General features: G+C 48.3%; 1 protein-coding gene across 1 annotated transcript in view; it reads right to left on the minus strand.

Annotated features, from left to right (window-relative positions):
- Nucleotides 1-18,320, minus strand: part of MUC2 (mucin 2, oligomeric mucus/gel-forming) — a 62,896-nt gene that overhangs the window by 20,439 nt on the left and 24,137 nt on the right. Inside the window, exons 29-43 of the mRNA XM_030949090.1 lie at nt 17,991-18,020; nt 17,170-17,620; nt 16,350-16,585; nt 15,176-15,331; nt 13,373-13,978; nt 12,547-12,717; nt 9,942-10,112; nt 8,641-8,811; nt 7,856-7,886; nt 7,340-7,510; nt 6,039-6,208; nt 4,679-4,909; nt 3,571-3,708; nt 2,110-2,439; nt 374-912 (exon numbers count right to left, since the gene is read on the minus strand). Of these exons, the coding sequence (XP_030804950.1) occupies nt 374-912; nt 2,110-2,439; nt 3,571-3,708; nt 4,679-4,909; nt 6,039-6,208; nt 7,340-7,510; nt 7,856-7,886; nt 8,641-8,811; nt 9,942-10,112; nt 12,547-12,717; nt 13,373-13,978; nt 15,176-15,331; nt 16,350-16,585; nt 17,170-17,620; nt 17,991-18,020 (3,602 nt within the window). The remainder of the gene's footprint in view (nt 1-373; nt 913-2,109; nt 2,440-3,570; nt 3,709-4,678; nt 4,910-6,038; nt 6,209-7,339; nt 7,511-7,855; nt 7,887-8,640; nt 8,812-9,941; nt 10,113-12,546; nt 12,718-13,372; nt 13,979-15,175; nt 15,332-16,349; nt 16,586-17,169; nt 17,621-17,990; nt 18,021-18,320) is intronic.

Genomic DNA, 18,320 nt, shown 5'->3' on the forward strand with positions numbered 1-18,320 from the left:
CATTACCTGAACACCTCACTAACTCATGGAGTAAGAGCTGAGATGGGAATCTGTGGTCAGGGAAGGATGTATGCACAGTAACAAGAGGATCAAGTTCTCCACACGAAAGGAGGACATACAGCCCTGTATTCTTGCTCCTTCTGAAACAACCAGCCCAAGGACCACCTTCGGGCAAAGGCCATTTCAGGGGATACACAACAATTAGTTCAATCTCAGATCCCAGAGAGAGGCACAAATGGAGGTGCTCACAGACCTTCAGTTCCCCACAGCAAGGAAACACATGAGAGCACAGATCAGAGAAGTACCTGGAGTTGGTGTGGTGGTGGTGGTGTATGTTGGTGTGGGCGTGGACACGCGCTGAAGTAGTTGAAACGGGTGTTGTTGAGACAGGAGCAGTTGGTGTTGTCTGTGAAGTGCTGCCACTAATGGTGGTGCTGCTGGGGGACATCGTGCTCGTGGTGGTGGTGGTGGTAGGGCTGGGAGTCTCCACTGATGTTGACGTTGGAGCGGTGGTTGATATTGGAGGAGACACACTGTTCGTTGTGGGGGAAGCTGTGGAAGTTGTGGTGCTTGTGGTGCTTGGAATTGGAAGACACTCTGGTTTGTTGGGGGTGCAGCAGACACTGATCTCGTAGTTGAGGCAGACTGGCATCGGTATTATACCTCCTATCTGCTGATCTTTATTGTTACAGATGAGCCCTACGTTGACATTACATTCCACTTTCTGCCCTAAATCTGCAATGGAATAGCTAGGGAATTTCTCTGCTCGGCATGAAATATTCTCAACTTTCGCACAATCCCAGGAGGGGTAATTCTTGTAAATGTTCTCAAAGGTTTCGTAGTCACCACCATTCCTGTCAGAAGCATCTGGGTAAGTCATATCGATCCAGTCTGTCCAGATGCACTCACACGCTGAGAGGAGACAACAAGACAGACAGTCAGAAACAGACAGGAGAGACACAGCAATGCAGGGCACCAGCTCACACACAGGTGGTGCTCTGAGCATCCCCTGCACTCAGCAGTGCCCCTCAGGCTGCTACTGCACTCAGCCAACACTGGCCATAAGAAAGCTCAGTGGTGTGGCCAGGCCTCTCCTTCTTGGCCCTAAAAAATGCTCCTGGCCCAAATCAGGACACAGGCACTCATGAGTTATGTGTGTGTGCCCCACAGCTGGGGCACACGCCTTTGTATGGACTCTTCATCTGCAAAAAACCACACACCTAAGGCCCATACAGGAGGCAGAGGGTGGGACTAAGCAGAGACTCCTGCCACTCTCTTAGCTGCTTGGGCCATGCACATCACCTCAATATCTCATGGAGAAACCAACCACTGGGAAAGCATCTGACGACAGGGAAAGAGGGAAAGCAGGCACAGGACACACGCTGCTGACAAAGCCTCAGCTGCTTCCCAGTGCTTCCCAGCGCCTCCCAGCAGCACACAGATTGCTGGAGACAAGCACCAACAGGAACGCTGGTAGAATCCAGCTGCCCAGAGCCTGTGTCTGTCAAAAGTGGCAATCTGAGCTCTGAAACCAATCCCCAGACTCTGCCAGCTAAAGCCGTGGAAGCATCCTGCAGCCCAAACAGCTGGAAAGTAGCAGCAATGGCCACAGAAACAAAACAGGAGAGAAAGGGAAGTAGGTCTGCACAGCTGTGCCCAAACAGAGCCTGAAATGCCACTGCCACAAACTTTAGCCCCGCTCCAACTGCACACCTTGGGTCCAGTGACTACATTCTGGACAGCTGAAGGACAAGGTCCAATAGCAGCAAAAGCAACATGCCCATCACTTCAGTATCTGTCTAATCTGGGCACAAGTATAAAATACCTCCTTGGAGCACTGTTCAGGTAGGGAAGACAAGACCTTCTCTCAAGGTCCCCTAACTACTTGTTCCTTTCAAACAGCCAGACCAAGGGCCAGGTTTAGCCACAGGTTGCCCAGAAATTACACCCATCCCTGATCCCTTCCAGAGCCACATATGGAGGTGCTCCTGGGTCTTCCCTACTCCCATAGCAAGGCCAGGAACAACAAGAGAGCCAGAGAATTATTTGTTGGTACTGTAGTTGGAGGCACGGGGCTTTAGGCGGGAATTATTTGGTTTTGGAACATACGTGGAGGAATGTGGAGGGTTGTTGAACCAGTTGTTGTTGTCGGTGCTCTGCTGGTGGTGGTGCTGGTGCTAGTGCTGGTCGTGGTGCTGCTGAGAGTCTCTGGTGATGTGGAAGTGGTTGTCCATTCTGATATGGGTGTAGATGTGCTTGAAGTAGTTGAGAAGGTTGTTGATGAGCCAGTAACAGTTGTTGTTGTTGTCTTGGGGGTGCTGATGCTGGTGGTGCTGCTGGGGGGCATCGTGGTGCTGGAAGTGATGATGGGAGTTTCAGATGCTGTTGGAGTGGGAGTACTTGGCGGTTCTGGTGGGCCTGGTGTCTTTGTAGGTGGGGCTGTTAGAAACAGCAGAGACAGAGAAAAGAGACAAAGGCACAAAGGCATCAGTGGAACTCAACAGAAACTCAACAGAAGCTGCACATGAGTCAGCTGGCACAGAGCTAGAGAGGTCAGCCCACCTTTAGCGCAACAAAGGTCCCCAGAACCAGCCCTTCCTTTCAGGCCATAGAAAGCAGAATCCTTGGCATCCATGCATAGAGAGCATCATGGCCCTCCTCTCCTAGTGAAGAGATTAAGATGGTGCTGGACGGTGCTTCTCACAAAGTCAGAAAGACCAACCAATAGGTGAGGGGGAGCAATGCTTTGGATCTGTCTGGAGCTTTCTATCTCTGCCTCATTACTGGAACACCTCACTAATTCACGGACTAGGAGATAAGAGAGCAAGCTGGGAAGGAAAGCATGCCCAGGAGTATATTTGTGCCCGACTGGCATGTGATTCCCCCTGTATTTCAATGTCAGCCTGATGCAGGGCTTCCCTGGGCACTAGTGGATCTCACCAGGTGAGGTGTCAGCCAAAGACCAAAAGTTCACGGCAAGAGGCAATCTGCAGAGTGAAACTGTTCCCTCAAAGGCTGGCAGGAGAACCATTCCTTCTTACATATTTAACAGCTGACAACAACTAACACACAGTGGGCATAGGGGGAGGAGAAATGGCTGAGCCCAAACACAGCCTGAAATGCTCTTCCACAAGACCAAGTCCCACTCCAATTGCACTCCACAGGTCCAGTGACTACATTCTGGCCAGCTGAAAGACACGGTCCAACAGCTGCAAAAGCAATGTTACCCATTGGTTCAGCATCTGTCTAAGATGGGCACCAACATGAAACACCATCTTGAAGCACTGTTGAGTCAGGAAAGACAAGACTTTCCCCCAAGAACCCCTAAATCCTTATTCTTTATGAAATAGCCAGCCCAAGGGCCAGATCTGGCCACAGGACTTTTCCAGGGACTCCCAGGAGTTACATCCATCCCTGATCCCATCTAGAGCCACATATGGAGGTGTTTCATGGACTTTCACTACTCCCACAGCAAGGCCAGACATGGCAACAGAACCAGAGAATTTTTTGTTGATTCTGTTCCTGGGGGCAGAGGGGTTTTGGTGAGAATTATTGCTTTTGGGAACATACTTTGAGGAGTTGAGATGGTTGGTGTTGATCCAGGACCAGTGGTTGTGGTGCTCGGAGGGCTGGTGGTGGTGGTGGGAGTCTTCGGTGGTGAGGGAGTGGTTGTCGATTTTGGTGTGCTCAGTGTGGATGGAGGTGTGCCTGTTAGGAACAGCAGGGACAGAGAAAACAGACAAAGGCACAAAGGCATCAGTAGGACTTAATATGAGCTCAACAGAAGCTGTGCCTGAGGCAGTTGTGCTGGGGGAGTTTAAGTTGGATGTCGGGACGAATTTCTCCACAGAACAAATGATTAGACACTGCAATGGACTGCCCAAGGAGGAGGCAGAGCCACAGTGTCTGTTGGCTTTTAAGACAAATGTGGATTTGGCACTTAGTGCCATCGTCTAGGTGACACTGTGGTGTTCAGGCAAACGTTGGACATGATGACCTCAGAGATCTTTTCCAACCTGATTCTGTGAATATATTCCTGCCTGATCATCATGTGATATCCCTGTGGTACTATGAAGGCCTGATAAATTACTTCCCTGGGCACTAGTGAATCTCATCAAAGGCCACAGTTCACAGCAAGGGGCAGTCTGCAGAGAGAAATTGTTCCCAAAACGCTGGCAGGGGAATCTTTCCTTCCAACATCTATTACAACTGACAACTGTTAGCACTGACAGAACAAAGGAGAAAGCAAAAGGGAAAAAACTTGGCACAGCTGTGCCCAAACAGAGCCTGATATGCCACTGCCACTAGATGAAGCCCTACTCCAACTGAACTCCATGGATCCAGTGATTCCATTCTGGCCAGCAGAAGGGTGGCCCAAAACCAGCACAAGCAACATTTCTCATCAGTTTAACATCTCGCTAAGCTGTTTCACCAGTGTGAAACAACAACTTAGAGCCCTGTTGAGTGAGGGAAGCCAAAACAATCTTCCAATGACCCCTGAATTCTTGTTCCATATGAAACAGTGAGCCCAAAACACCAGGTTTGGAACAGCCGATTTCCTGGAATACCTGGGAATTATACCCATCCCTGATACCATACAGGGACAGAAAGAGGTGCTTACGAAACTTCATTACTCCAACAGCAGGGGAACATGTGAGAGCAAAAAATGTAAAAGTACCTGGAGTTGGTGTGGTGGTGGTGTATGTTGGTGTGGGTGTGGATGTGCTTGGAGTAGTTGAGGTGGGTGTTGGTGACTCAGTAACAGGTGTCGTGCTCGGGGTGCTGACGCTGGTGGTGCTGCTGAGGGGCATCGTGGTACTGGCAGTGGTGGTGAGAGTCTCTGACGGCAAGGGAGGGGCTGTTGATTGTGCTGTAGTGGACACTGTGCTTGGTGTGGATGGAGGTGTGCCTGTTAGAAACAACAGGGACAGAGAAGAGAGACAAAGGCACAAAGGCATCAGTGGGAGTCAATGTGAATTCCACAGAAGTTGCACATCAACCAGAGACAGGAGCCACAGACATAGACAGGTCAGGCCACCCTTAGAACAACAGAGAACCCCAAAACCAGCCCTCCGTTTTGGCCCCAGAACGCTGAATCCTTGACATTCATCCAAGCCCTCCTCTTCTAGCTAGGCGACTGGGAATGGTGCTGGAAGGTGCTTCTTACAAAGTCAGAATGATCCACCAATAGGTAAGAAATGAGGAGCCGTAATGCTTTCAAACTTGCTGGAGCTTTCTAGCTCTGCCTCATTACCTGAACAGCTCACTAAACACTGGAGCAAGACCTGAGATGGGAATGTGTGGTAAGGGAAGGAAGCATGCACAGGAATATCTTGCTGCCCGTTTCTCATGTGATTTTCCAGTGTCAACCTGATAAAGGACTCCCCAGCGTACTAGTGGATCTGATCAGCCAAAGACCACAGCTCACAGCAAAGGGTAGTATGCAGACTGAAACTGTTCCCAAAAGCCTGGCAGAAGAATCCTTCCTTCTTACACCTAGAGTAGCTGAACACCATTAACAGTAAAAGGGTAAAGGAGGAGTAGAAAGCTGGGAAACCATACACAGCTGTGCCCAAATAGAGCCTGAAATGCAAGTGTCACAAGACCAAGTCTCACCCAATTGCACTCCATGGGTCCAAGTGACTACATTCTGGCCAGCTGAAGGATTAGGACCAACAGGGGAAAAACAAGCTTTCCATTACTTCAGAAGCTGTGCAAGATGAGGCACCACAATGAAATACCTCCTGGGAGCACTGCTGAGTCAGGGAAGTCAAAACTGTCTCCCCAGGACCCCTAAAAAATTGTTCCTTCTGAAACAGCCAGAACAAAAGGCCGGCTTTGGGCACATGACATTTCCTAGGATGTCCAGAAGCTACAGCCATCCCCGATCTCATCCAGTGCCACAAATGGAGCTACTCTCAGACCTTCAGTACTCCCGGTACAAGGTCAGAAATGACAGGAGAACCAGATAATTATTTGCTGGTTGTGCAGTTAGATGCAGAGGAATTTGGTGGGAATTACTACTGCTGGGAACATACTTCCAGGAGTTGAGACACTCGTTGAAGATCCAGTAACCGTGGTTGCTGTTGTTGGTGTTGTTGTTGTTGTTGTTGTGGTTGTGCTTGGAGGGCTGGTGGTGGTGGTGAGAGTCTCCGCGGCAAGGGAGGGGCTGTCGATTGTGGTGTGCTTGGTGTGGATGGAGTTGTGCCTGTTAGAAACAGCAGGGACAGAGAAAACAGACAAAGGCACAAAGGCATCAGTGGGAGTCAATGTGAATTCCACAGAAGTTGCACATCAACCAGAGACAGGAGCCACAGACATAGACAGGTCAGGCCACCCTTAGAACAACAGAGAACCCCAAAACCAGCCCTCCGTTTTGGCCCCAGAACGCTGAATCCTTGACATCCATCCAAGCCCTCCTCTTCTAGCTAGGCGACTGGGAATGGTGCTGGAAGGTGCTTCTTACAAAGTCAGAATGATCCACCAATAGGTAAGAAATGAGGAGCCGTAATGCTTTCAAACTTGCTGGAGCTTTCTAGCTCTGCCTCATTACCTGAACAGCTCACTAAACACTGGAGCAAGACCTGAGATGGGAATGTGTGGTAAGGGAAGGAAGCATGCACAGGAATATCTTGCTGCCCGTTTCTCATGTGATTTTCCAGTGTCAACCTGATAAAGGACTCCCCAGCGTACTAGTGGATCTGATCAGCCAAAGACCACAGCTCACAGCAAAGGGTAGTATGCAGACTGAAACTGTTCCCAAAAGCCTGGCAGAAGAATCCTTCCTTCTTACACCTAGAGTAGCTGAACACCATTAACAGTAAAAGGGTAAAGGAGGAGTAGAAAGCTGGGAAACCATACACAGCTGTGCCCAAATAGAGCCTGAAATGCAAGTGTCACAAGACCAAGTCTCACTCCAATTGCACTCCATGGGTCCAAGTGACTACATTCTGGCCAGCTGAAGGATTAGGACCAACAGGGGAAAAAACAAGCTTTCCATTACTTCAGAAGCTGTGCAAGATGAGGCACCACAATGAAATACCTCCTGGGAGCACTGCTGAGTCAGGGAAGTCAAAACTGTCTCCCCAGGACCCCTAAAAAATTGTTCCTTCTGAAACAGCCAGAACAAAAGGCCGGCTTTGGGCACATGACATTTCCTAGGATGTCCAGAAGCTACAGCCATCCCCGATCTCATCCAGTGCCACAAATGGAGCTACTCTCAGACCTTCAGTACTCCCAGTACAAGGTCAGAAATGACAGGAGAACCAGATAATTATTTGCTGGTTGTGCAGTTAGATGCAGAGGAATTTGGTGGGAATTACTACTGCTGGGAACATACTTCCAGGAGTTGAGACACTCGTTGAAGATCCAGTAACCGTGGTTGCTGTTGTTGGTGTTGTTGTTGTTGTTGTTGTGGTTGTGCTTGGAGGGCTGGTGGTGGTGGTGAGAGTCTCCGGCGGCAAGGGAGGGGCTGTCGATTGTGGTGTGCTTGGTGTGGATGGAGTTGTGCCTGTTAGAAACAGCAGGGACAGAGAAAACAGACAAAGGCACAAAGGCATCAGTGGGAGTCAATGTGAATTCCACAGAAGTTGCACATCAACCAGAGAAAGGAGCCACAGACATAGACAGGTCAGGCCACCCTTAGAACAACAGAGAACCCCAAAACCAGCCCTCCGTTTTGGCCCCAGAACGCTGAATCCTTGACATCCATCCAAGCCCTCCTCTTCTAGCTAGGCGACTGGGAATGGTGCTGGAAGGTGCTTCTTACAAAGTCAGAATGATCCACCAATAGGTAAGAAATGAGGAGCCGTAATGCTTTCAAACTTGCTGGAGCTTTCTAGCTCTGCCTCATTACCTGAACAGCTCACTAAACACTGGAGCAAGACCTGAGATGGGAATGTGTGGTAAGGGAAGGAAGCATGCACAGGAATATCTTGCTGCCCGTTTCTCATGTGATTTTCCAGTGTCAACCTGATAAAGGACTCCCCAGCGTACTAGTGGATCTGATCAGCCAAAGACCACAGCTCACAGCAAAGGGTAGTATGCAGACTGAAACTGTTCCCAAAAGCCTGGCAGAAGAATCCTTCCTTCTTACACCTAGAGTAGCTGAACACCATTAACAGTAAAAGGGTAAAGGAGGAGTAGAAAGCTGGGAAACCATACACAGCTGTGCCCAAATAGAGCCTGAAATGCAAGTGTCACAAGACCAAGTCTCACTCCAATTGCACTCCATGGGTCCAAGTGACTACATTCTGGCCAGCTGAAGGATTAGGACCAACAGGGGAAAAAACAAGCTTTCCATTACTTCAGAAGCTGTGCAAGATGAGGCACCACAATGAAATACCTCCTGGGAGCACTGCTGAGTCAGGGAAGTCAAAACTGTCTCCCCAGGACCCCTAAAAATTGTTCCTTCTGAAACAGCCAGAACAAAAGGCCGGCTTTGGGCACATGACATTTCCTAGGATGTCCAGAAGCTACAGCCATCCCCGATCTCATCCAGTGCCACAAATGGAGCTACTCTCAGACCTTCAGTACTCCCGGTACAAGGTCAGAAATGACAGGAGAACCAGATAATTATTTGCTGGTTGTGCAGTTAGATGCAGAGGAATTTGGTGGGAATTACTACTGCTGGGAACATACTTCCAGGAGTTGAGACACTCGTTGAAGATCCAGTAACCGTGGTTGCTGTTGTTGGTGTTGTTGTTGTTGTTGTTGTGGTTGTGCTTGGAGGGCTGGTGGTGGTGGTGAGAGTCTCCGGCGGCAAGGGAGGGGCTGTCGATTGTGGTGTGCTTGGTGTGGATGGAGTTGTGCCTGTTAGAAACAGCAGGGACAGAGAAAACAGACAAAGGCACAAAGGCATCAGTGGGAGTCAATGTGAATTCCACAGAAGTTGCACATCAACCAGAGAAAGGAGCCACAGACATAGACAGGTCAGGCCACCCTTAGAACAACAGAGAACCCCAAAACCAGCCCTCCGTTTTGGCCCCAGAACGCTGAATCCTTGACATCCATCCAAGCCCTCCTCTTCTAGCTAGGCGACTGGGAATGGTGCTGGAAGGTGCTTCTTACAAAGTCAGAATGATCCACCAATAGGTAAGAAATGAGGAGCCGTAATGCTTTCAAACTTGCTGGAGCTTTCTAGCTCTGCCTCATTACCTGAACAGCTCACTAAACACTGGAGCAAGACCTGAGATGGGAATGTGTGGTAAGGGAAGGAAGCATGCACAGGAATATCTTGCTGCCCGTTTCTCATGTGATTTTCCAGTGTCAACCTGATAAAGGACTCCCCAGCGTACTAGTGGATCTGATCAGCCAAAGACCACAGCTCACAGCAAAGGGTAGTATGCAGACTGAAACTGTTCCCAAAAGCCTGGCAGAAGAATCCTTCCTTCTTACACCTAGAGTAGCTGAACACCATTAACAGTAAAAAGGGTAAAGGAGGAGTAGAAAGCTGGGAAACCATACACAGCTGTGCCCAAATAGAGCCTGAAATGCAAGTGTCACAAGACCAAGTCTCACCCAATTGCACTCCATGGGTCCAAGTGACTACATTCTGGCCAGCTGAAGGATTAGGACCAACAGGGAAAAAACAAGCTTTCCATTACTTCAGAAGCTGTGCAAGATGAGGCACCACAATGAAATACCTCCTGGGAGCACTGCTGAGTCAGGGAAGTCAAAACTGTCTCCCCAGGACCCCTAAAAATTGTTCCTTCTGAAACAGCCAGAACAAAAAGGCCGGCTTTGGGCACATGACATTTCCTAGGATGTCCAGAAGCTACAGCCATCCCCGATCTCATCCAGTGCCACAAATGGAGCTACTCTCAGATCTTCAGTACTCCCGGTACAAGGTCAGAAATGACAGGAGAACCAGATAATTATTTGCTGGTTGTGCAGTTAGATGCAGAGGAATTTGGTGGGAATTACTACTGCTGGGAACATACTTCCAGGAGTTGAGACACTCGTTGAAGATCCAGTAACCGTGGTTGCTGTTGTTGGTGTTGTTGTTGTTGTTGTTGTGGTTGTGCTTGGAGGGCTGGTGGTGGTGGTGAGAGTCTCCGGCGGCAAGGGAGGGGCTGTCGATTGTGGTGTGCTTGGTGTGGATGGAGTTGTGCCTGTTAGAAACAGCAGGGACAGAGAAAACAGACAAAGGCACAAAGGCATCAGTGGGAGTCAATGTGAATTCCACAGAAGTTGCACATCAACCAGAGACAGGAGCCACAGACATAGACAGGTCAGGCCACCCTTAGAACAACAGAGAACCCCAAAACCAGCCCTCCGTTTTGGCCCCAGAACGCTGAATCCTTGACATCCATCCAAGCCCTCCTCTTCTAGCTAGGCGACTGGGAATGGTGCTGGAAGGTGCTTCTTACAAAGTCAGAATGATCCACCAATAGGTAAGAAATGAGGAGCCGTAATGCTTTCAAACTTGCTGGAGCTTTCTAGCTCTGCCTCATTACCTGAACAGCTCACTAAACACTGGAGCAAGACCTGAGATGGGAATGTGTGGTAAGGGAAGGAAGCATGCACAGGAATATCTTGCTGCCCGTTTCTCATGTGATTTTCCAGTGTCAACCTGATAAAGGACTCCCCAGTGTACTAGTGGATCTGATCAGCCAAAGACCACAGCTCACAGCAAAGGGTAGTATGCAGACTGAAACTGTTCTCAAAAGCCTGGCAGAAGAATCCTTCCTTCTTACACCTAGAGTAGCTGAACACCATTAACAGTAAAAGGGTAAAGGAGGAGTAGAAAGCTGGGAAACCATACACAGCTGTGCCCAAATAGAGCCTGAAATGCAAGTGTCACAAGACCAAGTCTCACTCCAATTGCACTCCATGGGTCCAAGTGACTACATTCTGGCCAGCTGAAGGATTAGGACCAACAGGGGAAAAAACAAGCTTTCCATTACTTCAGAAGCTGTGCAAGATGAGGCACCACAATGAAATACCTCCTGGGAGCACTGCTGAGTCAGGGAAGTCAAAACTGTCTCCCCAGGACCCCTAAAAAATTGTTCCTTCTGAAACAGCCAGAACAAAAGGCCGGCTTTGGGCACATGACATTTCCTAGGATGTCCAGAAGCTACAGCCATCCCCGATCTCATCCAGTGCCACAAATGGAGCTACTCTCAGACCTTCAGTACTCCCGGTACAAGGTCAGAAATGACAGGAGAACCAGATAATTATTTGCTGGTTGTGCAGTTAGATGCAGAGGAATTTGGTGGGAATTACTACTGCTGGGAACATACTTCCAGGAGTTGAGACACTCGTTGAAGATCCAGTAACCGTGGTTGCTGTTGTTGGTGTGTTGTTGTTGTTGTTGTTGTGGTTGTGCTTGGAGGGCTGGTGGTGGTGGTGAGAGTCTCCGCGGCAAGGGAGGGGCTGTCGATTGTGGTGTGCTTGGTGTGGATGGAGTTGTGCCTGTTAGAAACAGCAGGGACAGAGAAAACAGACAAAGGCACAAAGGCATCAGTGGGAGTCAATGTGAATTCCACAGAAGTTGCACATCAACCAGAGACAGGAGCCACAGACATAGACAGGTCAGGCCACCCTTAGAACAACAGAGAACCCCAAAACCAGCCCTCCGTTTTGGCCCCAGAACGCTGAATCCTTGACATCCATCCAAGCCCTCCTCTTCTAGCTAGGCGACTGGGAATGGTGCTGGAAGGTGCTTCTTACAAAGTCAGAATGATCCACCAATAGGTAAGAAATGAGGAACCGTAATGCTTTCAAACTTGCTGGAGCTTTCTAGCTCTGCCTCATTACCTGAACAGCTCACTAAACACTGGAGCAAGACCTGAGATGGGAATGTGTGGTAAGGGAAGGAAGCATGCACAGGAATATCTTGCTGCCCGTTTCTCATGTGATTTTCCAGTGTCAACCTGATAAAGGACTCCCCAGTGTACTAGTGGATCTGATCAGCCAAAGACCGCAGCTCACAGCAAAGGGTAGTATGCAGACTGAAACTGTTCCCAAAAGCCTGGCAGAAGAATCCTTCCTTCTTACACCTAGAGTAGCTGAACACCATTAACAGTAAAAGGGTAAAGGAGGAGTAGAAAGCTGGGAAACCATACACAGCTGTGCCCAAATAGAGCCTGAAATGCAAGTGTCACAAGACCAAGTCTCACTCCAATTGCACTCCATGGGTCCAAGTGACTACATTCTGGCCAGCTGAAGGATTAGGACCAACAGGGGAAAAAACAAGCTTTCCATTACTTCAGAAGCTGTGCAAGATGAGGCACCACAATGAAATACCTCCTGGGAGCACTGCTGAGTCAGGGAAGTCAAAACTGTCTCCCCAGGACCCCTAAAAAATTGTTCCTTCTGAAACAGCCAGAACAAAAGGCCGGCTTTGGGCACATGACATTTCCTAGGATGTCCAGAAGCTACAGCCATCCCTGATCTCATCCAGTGCCACAAATGGAGCTACTCTCAGACCTTCAGTACTCCCGGTACAAGGTCAGAAATGACAGGAGAACCAGATAATTATTTGCTGGTTGTGCAGTTAGATGCAGAGGAATTTGGTGGGAATTACTACTGCTGGGAACATACTTCCAGGAGTTGAGACACTCGTTGAAGATCCAGTAACCGTGGTTGCTGTTGTTGGTGTTGTTGTTGTTGTTGTTGTGGTTGTGCTTGGAGGGCTGGTGGTGGTGGTGAGAGTCTCCGGCGGCAAGGGAGGGGCTGTCGATTGTGGTGTGCTTGGTGTGGATGGAGTTGTGCCTGTTAGAAACAGCAGGGACAGAGAAAACAGACAAAGGCACAAGGCATCAGTGGGACTCCATGTGATCTCAACAGAAGCTGCACATTAGGCAGCAGCCACAGACATAGACAGGTCAGCCCACCCTTAGAACAACAGAGAACCCCAAAACCAGCCCTCCCTTTCTGGCCATAAAAAGCAGAATCCTTGACATCCATGCACACACAGAATGGGTTACAGCCCTCTCTGCCTAGTGAAGATACTGGGGATAGTGCTGGAAGGCATGTCTCACAAAATCAGAGGGATCTACCTATAGGGAAGAGAGGAAGAAGAGTAATGCTTTTCATCTACTGGGGACTTTCTATCTCTACCTCATTACCTGAACACCTCACTAACTCATGGAGTAAGAGCTGAGATGGGAATCTGTGGTCAGGGAAGGATGTATGCACAGTAACAAGAGGATCAAGTTCTCCACACGAAAGGAGGACATACAGCCCTGTATTCTTGCTCCTTCTGAAACAACCAGCCCAAGGACCACCTTCGGGCAAAGGCCATTTCAGGGGATACACAACAATTAGTTCAATCTCAGATCCCAGAGAGAGGCACAAATGGAGGTGCTCACAGACCTTCAGTTCCCCACAGCAAGGAAACACATGAGAGCACAGATCAGAGAAGTACCTGGAGTTGGTGTGGTGGTGGTGGTGTATGTTGGTGTGGGCGTGGACGCGCTTGAAGTAGTTGAAACGGGTGTTGTTGAGACAGGAGCAGTTGGTGTTGTCTGTGAAGTGCTGCCACTAATGGTGGTGCTGCTGGGGGACATCGTGCTCGTGGTGGTGGTGGTGGTAGGGCTGGGAGTCTCCACTGATGTTGACGTTGGAGCGGTGGTTGATATTGGAGGAGACACACTGTTCGTTGTGGGGGAAGCTGTGGAAGTTGTGGTGCTTGTGGTGCTTGGAATTGGAAGACACTCTGGTTTGTTGGGGGTGCAGCAGACACTGATCTCGTAGTTGAGGCAGACTGGCATCGGTATTATACCTCCTATCTGCTGATCTTTATTGTTACAGATGAGCCCTACGTTGACATTACATTCCACTTTCTGCCCTAAATCTGCAATGGAATAGCTAGGGAATTTCTCTGCTCGGCATGAAATATTCTCAACTTTCGCACAATCCCAGGAGGGGTAATTCTTGTAAATGTTCTCAAAGGTTTCGTAGTCACCACCATTCCTGTCAGAAGCATCTGGGTAAGTCATATCGATCCAGTCTGTCCAGATGCACTCACACGCTGAGAGGAGACAACAAGACAGACAGTCAGAAACAGACAGGAGAGACACAGCAATGCAGGGCACCAGCTCACACACAGGTGGTGCTCTGAGCATCCCCTGCACTCAGCAGTGCCCCTCAGGCTGCTACTGCACTCAGCCAACACTGGCCATAAGAAAGCTCAGTGGTGTGGCCAGGCCTCTCCTTCTTGGCCCTAAAAAATGCTCCTGGCCCAAATCAGGACACAGGCACTCATGAGTTATGTGTGTGTGCCCCACAGCTGGGGCACACGCCTTTGTATGGACTCTTCATCTGCAAAAAACCACACACCTAAGGCCCATACAGGAGGCAGAGGGTGGGACTAAGCAGAGACTCCTGCCACTCTCTTAGCTGCTTGGGCCATGCACATCACCTCAATATCTCATGGAGAAACCAACCACTGGGAAAGCATCTGACGACAGGGAAAGAGGGAAAGCAGGCACAGGACACACGCTGCTGACAAAGCCTCAGCTGCTTCCCAGTGCTTCCCAGCGCCTCCCAGCAGCACACAGATTGCTGGAGACAAGCACCAACAGGAACGCTGGTAGAATCCAGCTGCCCAGAGCCTGTGTCTGTCAAAAGTGGCAATCTGAGCTCTGAAACCAATCCCCAGACTCTGCCAGCTAAAGCCGTGGAAGCATCCTGCAGCCCAAACAGCTGGAAAGTAGCAGCAATGGCCACAGAAACAAAACAGGAGAGAAAGGGAAGTAGGTCTGCACAGCTGTGCCCAAACAGAGCCTGAAATGCCACTGCCACAAACTTTAGCCCCGCTCCAACTGCACACCTTGGGTCCAGTGACTACATTCTGGACAGCTGAAGGACAAGGTCCAATAGCAGCAAAAGCAACATGCCCATCACTTCAGTATCTGTCTAATCTGGGCACAAGTATAAAATACCTCCTTGGAGCACTGTTCAGGTAGGGAAGACAAGACCTTCTCTCAAGGTCCCCTAACTACTTGTTCCTTTCAAACAGCCAGACCAAGGGCCAGGTTTAGCCACAGGTTGCCCAGAAATTACACCCATCCCTGATCCCTTCCAGAGCCACATATGGAGGTGCTCCTGGATCTTCCCTACTCCCATAGCAAGGCCAGGAACAACAAGAGAGCCAGAGAATTATTTGTTGGTACTGTAGTTGGAGGCACGGGGCTTTAGGCGGGAATTATTTGGTTTTGGAACATACGTGGAGGAATGTGGAGGGTTGTTGAACCAGTTGTTGTTGTCGGTGCTCTGCTGGTGGTGGTGCTGGTGCTGGTGCTGGTCGTGGTGCTGCTGAGAGTCTCTGGTGATGTGGAAGTGGTTGTCCATTCCGATGTAGGGGATGCTGTGCTTGGTGTGCCTGTTGGAAACAGCAGGGACAGAGAAAAGAGACGAAGGCACAAAGGCATCAGTGGGACTCAGTGTGAACTGAACAGAAGCTGCACATCAGGCAGTTGCCACAGACCTAGACAGGTCAGGCTATGCTTAGAACAAAAAGATCCCTAGCACCAACCCTTCCTTTCTGGCCTCAAAGAGAAGAATTCTTTACATCCATGCACAGAAAGCGTGACGTCCCTCCTTTCCTAGCTAGGAGACTCGGGATGCTGCTGGAAGTCGCCTCTCACCAAATCACAGAGACCTACCAACAGGTAAGCGATGAGGAGGAGTAATGCCTTTTTATGTTGCTGGGACTTTCTATCTCTGCCTCACTTCCTGAGCACCTTGCAAATCCTTGCAGTAAGAGCTGTGTAGTGAATTCATCGTCAGAGATGGTAGAGTGAAGAGGAATAAATTCCTGCCTGACTGTCATGAAATTTCCCTGTGGTGGAATGTCAGCCTGATGAAAGGCTTTCCAGAGTTCTAGCAGATGTCATCAGCAAAAGGCTACAGTTCACAGGAAGTGGCATTTTTGTGCGTAAAACTGTTTCCAAAAGTGTCTCAGTGTAATCCTTGCTTCTAAGATCTAGAACCATTGTCATCCACTTTTACTGACATGCCAAAGGAAGAGGAGAAAGGGAAGAAAGTCTGCCCAGCTGTTCCTAGAATGACAGTGTCACAGACTAAAGTACCACTCCAATAGCCCTCCATGTGTGGGTCTAGTGTCTACATTCTGGCCAGTTGAAGGACAAGGTCCAACAGCAGGAAAATCAAGAATTTCCATCAGTCTAAGCTGGGCACCAGCATGAAATTTTACCTGGGAGCATTTTGAGTCAGAGAAGCCACGACCTTCACCCCAGAATCCCTAAATCCTTGTTTTTCTTAACCAGCTGGCCGAAAGGCCAGCTTTGAGCACAGGGCACAGGGCACTTGAGGGGATGAACAGTAATTCCTCCAATCTGCAATCCCATGGACACACACTAAAGGAGGGGCCAAGGCACCTTCAATTCTCCCATAGCAAAGGAACACATCAGAGAACAGTCCAGAGAAGTACCTGGAGTTGGTGTGGTGGTGGTGTATGTTGGTGTTGGTGAGGATGTGCTTGAAGTAGTCGAGGTGGGTGTTGTTGATCCAGTAGTAGTGGTTGTTGTTGTCAGGGTGCTGGTGGTGGTGGTGAGAGTCTCCGGTGAGGGAGTGGTTGTCGATTTTGGTGTGCTCGGTGTGGGTGGAGATGGGGCTGTTAGAAAGAACAGGGACAGAGAAAACAGACAAAGGTACAGAGGCATGAGTGGGACTCAATAGGAACTGAACAGAAGCTGTGCATGAGGCAGTTGCCACAGAGCTAGAGAGGTCAGCTCACCCTTAGCACTGCAAAGGTCCCTAGCACCAGCCCTCGCTTTCTGGCCCCAGAAAGCAGAATCCTTGACATCCATGCACAGAGAGGGTCATGGCCCTCTTTTCCTAGTGAAGAGATTAGGCATAGTGCTGGAAAGTGTTTCTCACAAAATCAGCAAGACCATGTCAGCCTGAAGAAGGAAGCCTGTGCAACCCCACCCAGATAATGCCTCTAGCAACAGGAGTTAGAAGCATGGCCTACTCTTTTCTCACACAGCAAGTCCTTCTTGGAATATTGTCTCCAGCAGAAACTTAAAAGTCCAAACTCTCCCAAGACTTCTTTGCAGATCAACATTTTCTAGGATTGTGACCTGCATTTAGTAGCCAACAGCCCTATATTTCTCTAAAGGCAAAGATCATAGAGTATTTTTCGGTTAAATACCTGGAGCTGTTGAAGTTAATGGAGTGAGGACTGATGGTGTATACTCACATGTTGTGGAATGGATGTCTATGGGCGTGGTGGTAATTTCTGTTGAAGCTCTGATTGTAGTGGTGCTGGCTATTGTTGTCTGGGTGGTGGTTGAAGTTGAAGGTATAGTAGGTGTAGTTGTATGCTCACAAGGAATTTCTTGCCACTCACAACAGTTTACTCTGATTTCATAATTATAGCAAAGTGGCCACATAGTTACATCTTGCTCATCATTTTTACAGATTAGCCCATATGTAACATTGCACTCTACTTTCTGACCAAGTTCTTCTAAGCTCACATCAGGTTTATCCTTAGCCCTGCATTCAATTTTTTCAGGAGCTGTACATATCTTGTTCCCATGTTTTCTTATTTCATCATATGTTTCGTAGTCACCACCACTTTCTTCAGGTTTACTAACATCAAACCACTCCGTCCAATCACAGATTAGTTCTGTGACAATGCATGGAGCTGCAAGAAAAGACAGAAGTTTCAGACTTTACAGAGAGCATCCTGAGAAGATCCATTTTTTATTTTCTTCCATTAAGGACTAGAGGACTGCATTGCAATTTGTAATCTTTCCAAAGAAAAGAGTTTTAAAATTGGTTCTGTATTACAAGGTCTTTAAACTGGAAGTTTTGCATCAAGATAAAATCACCAAGTTGAAGCCTTTAAAGGTCCTTCTTCTCTATATACTAACAGCACTTTTGAAATTACAAAAAAAAATTATTCATTTTTTGTTTAAAATATATTTTCCTCTGTATTGATTGCCTTTAATTTACTCTTCCTTTAAATATTCCTTTGACATTTTTAACAACATGGTTTTGTATTTATAACTTACTTGTAGTGACTGGACGGCTTGTAGTGGAAACTGAAATAGAACAAAAAGAGATTATCATTTCAAAAGAAATATAATAGTATTTTTTTTTTGCTGACACTCCTAACATTATTTCTACTATCCCATTAGGATATTGAAAAGCTAACATTTTTTTTCAAAAATAGGAAGGCACCCTATACATTTATACTTAAAATTTCTTTCATGAGAAATAAATCAACTCAAAATGCTAAAAGTCTTTCTTAGTGTGGTGTGATAAAACAATCCATAAATATTGCTCTATCTGTGTCAACTATAATCCCATACAATGGTACATTCTATATTTAAAATATTTTC

Source organism: Camarhynchus parvulus, chromosome 5 (genome assembly GCF_901933205.1).
Source record: "Camarhynchus parvulus chromosome 5, STF_HiC, whole genome shotgun sequence".
NCBI classification, from domain to species: Eukaryota; Metazoa; Chordata; class Aves; order Passeriformes; family Thraupidae; genus Camarhynchus; species Camarhynchus parvulus.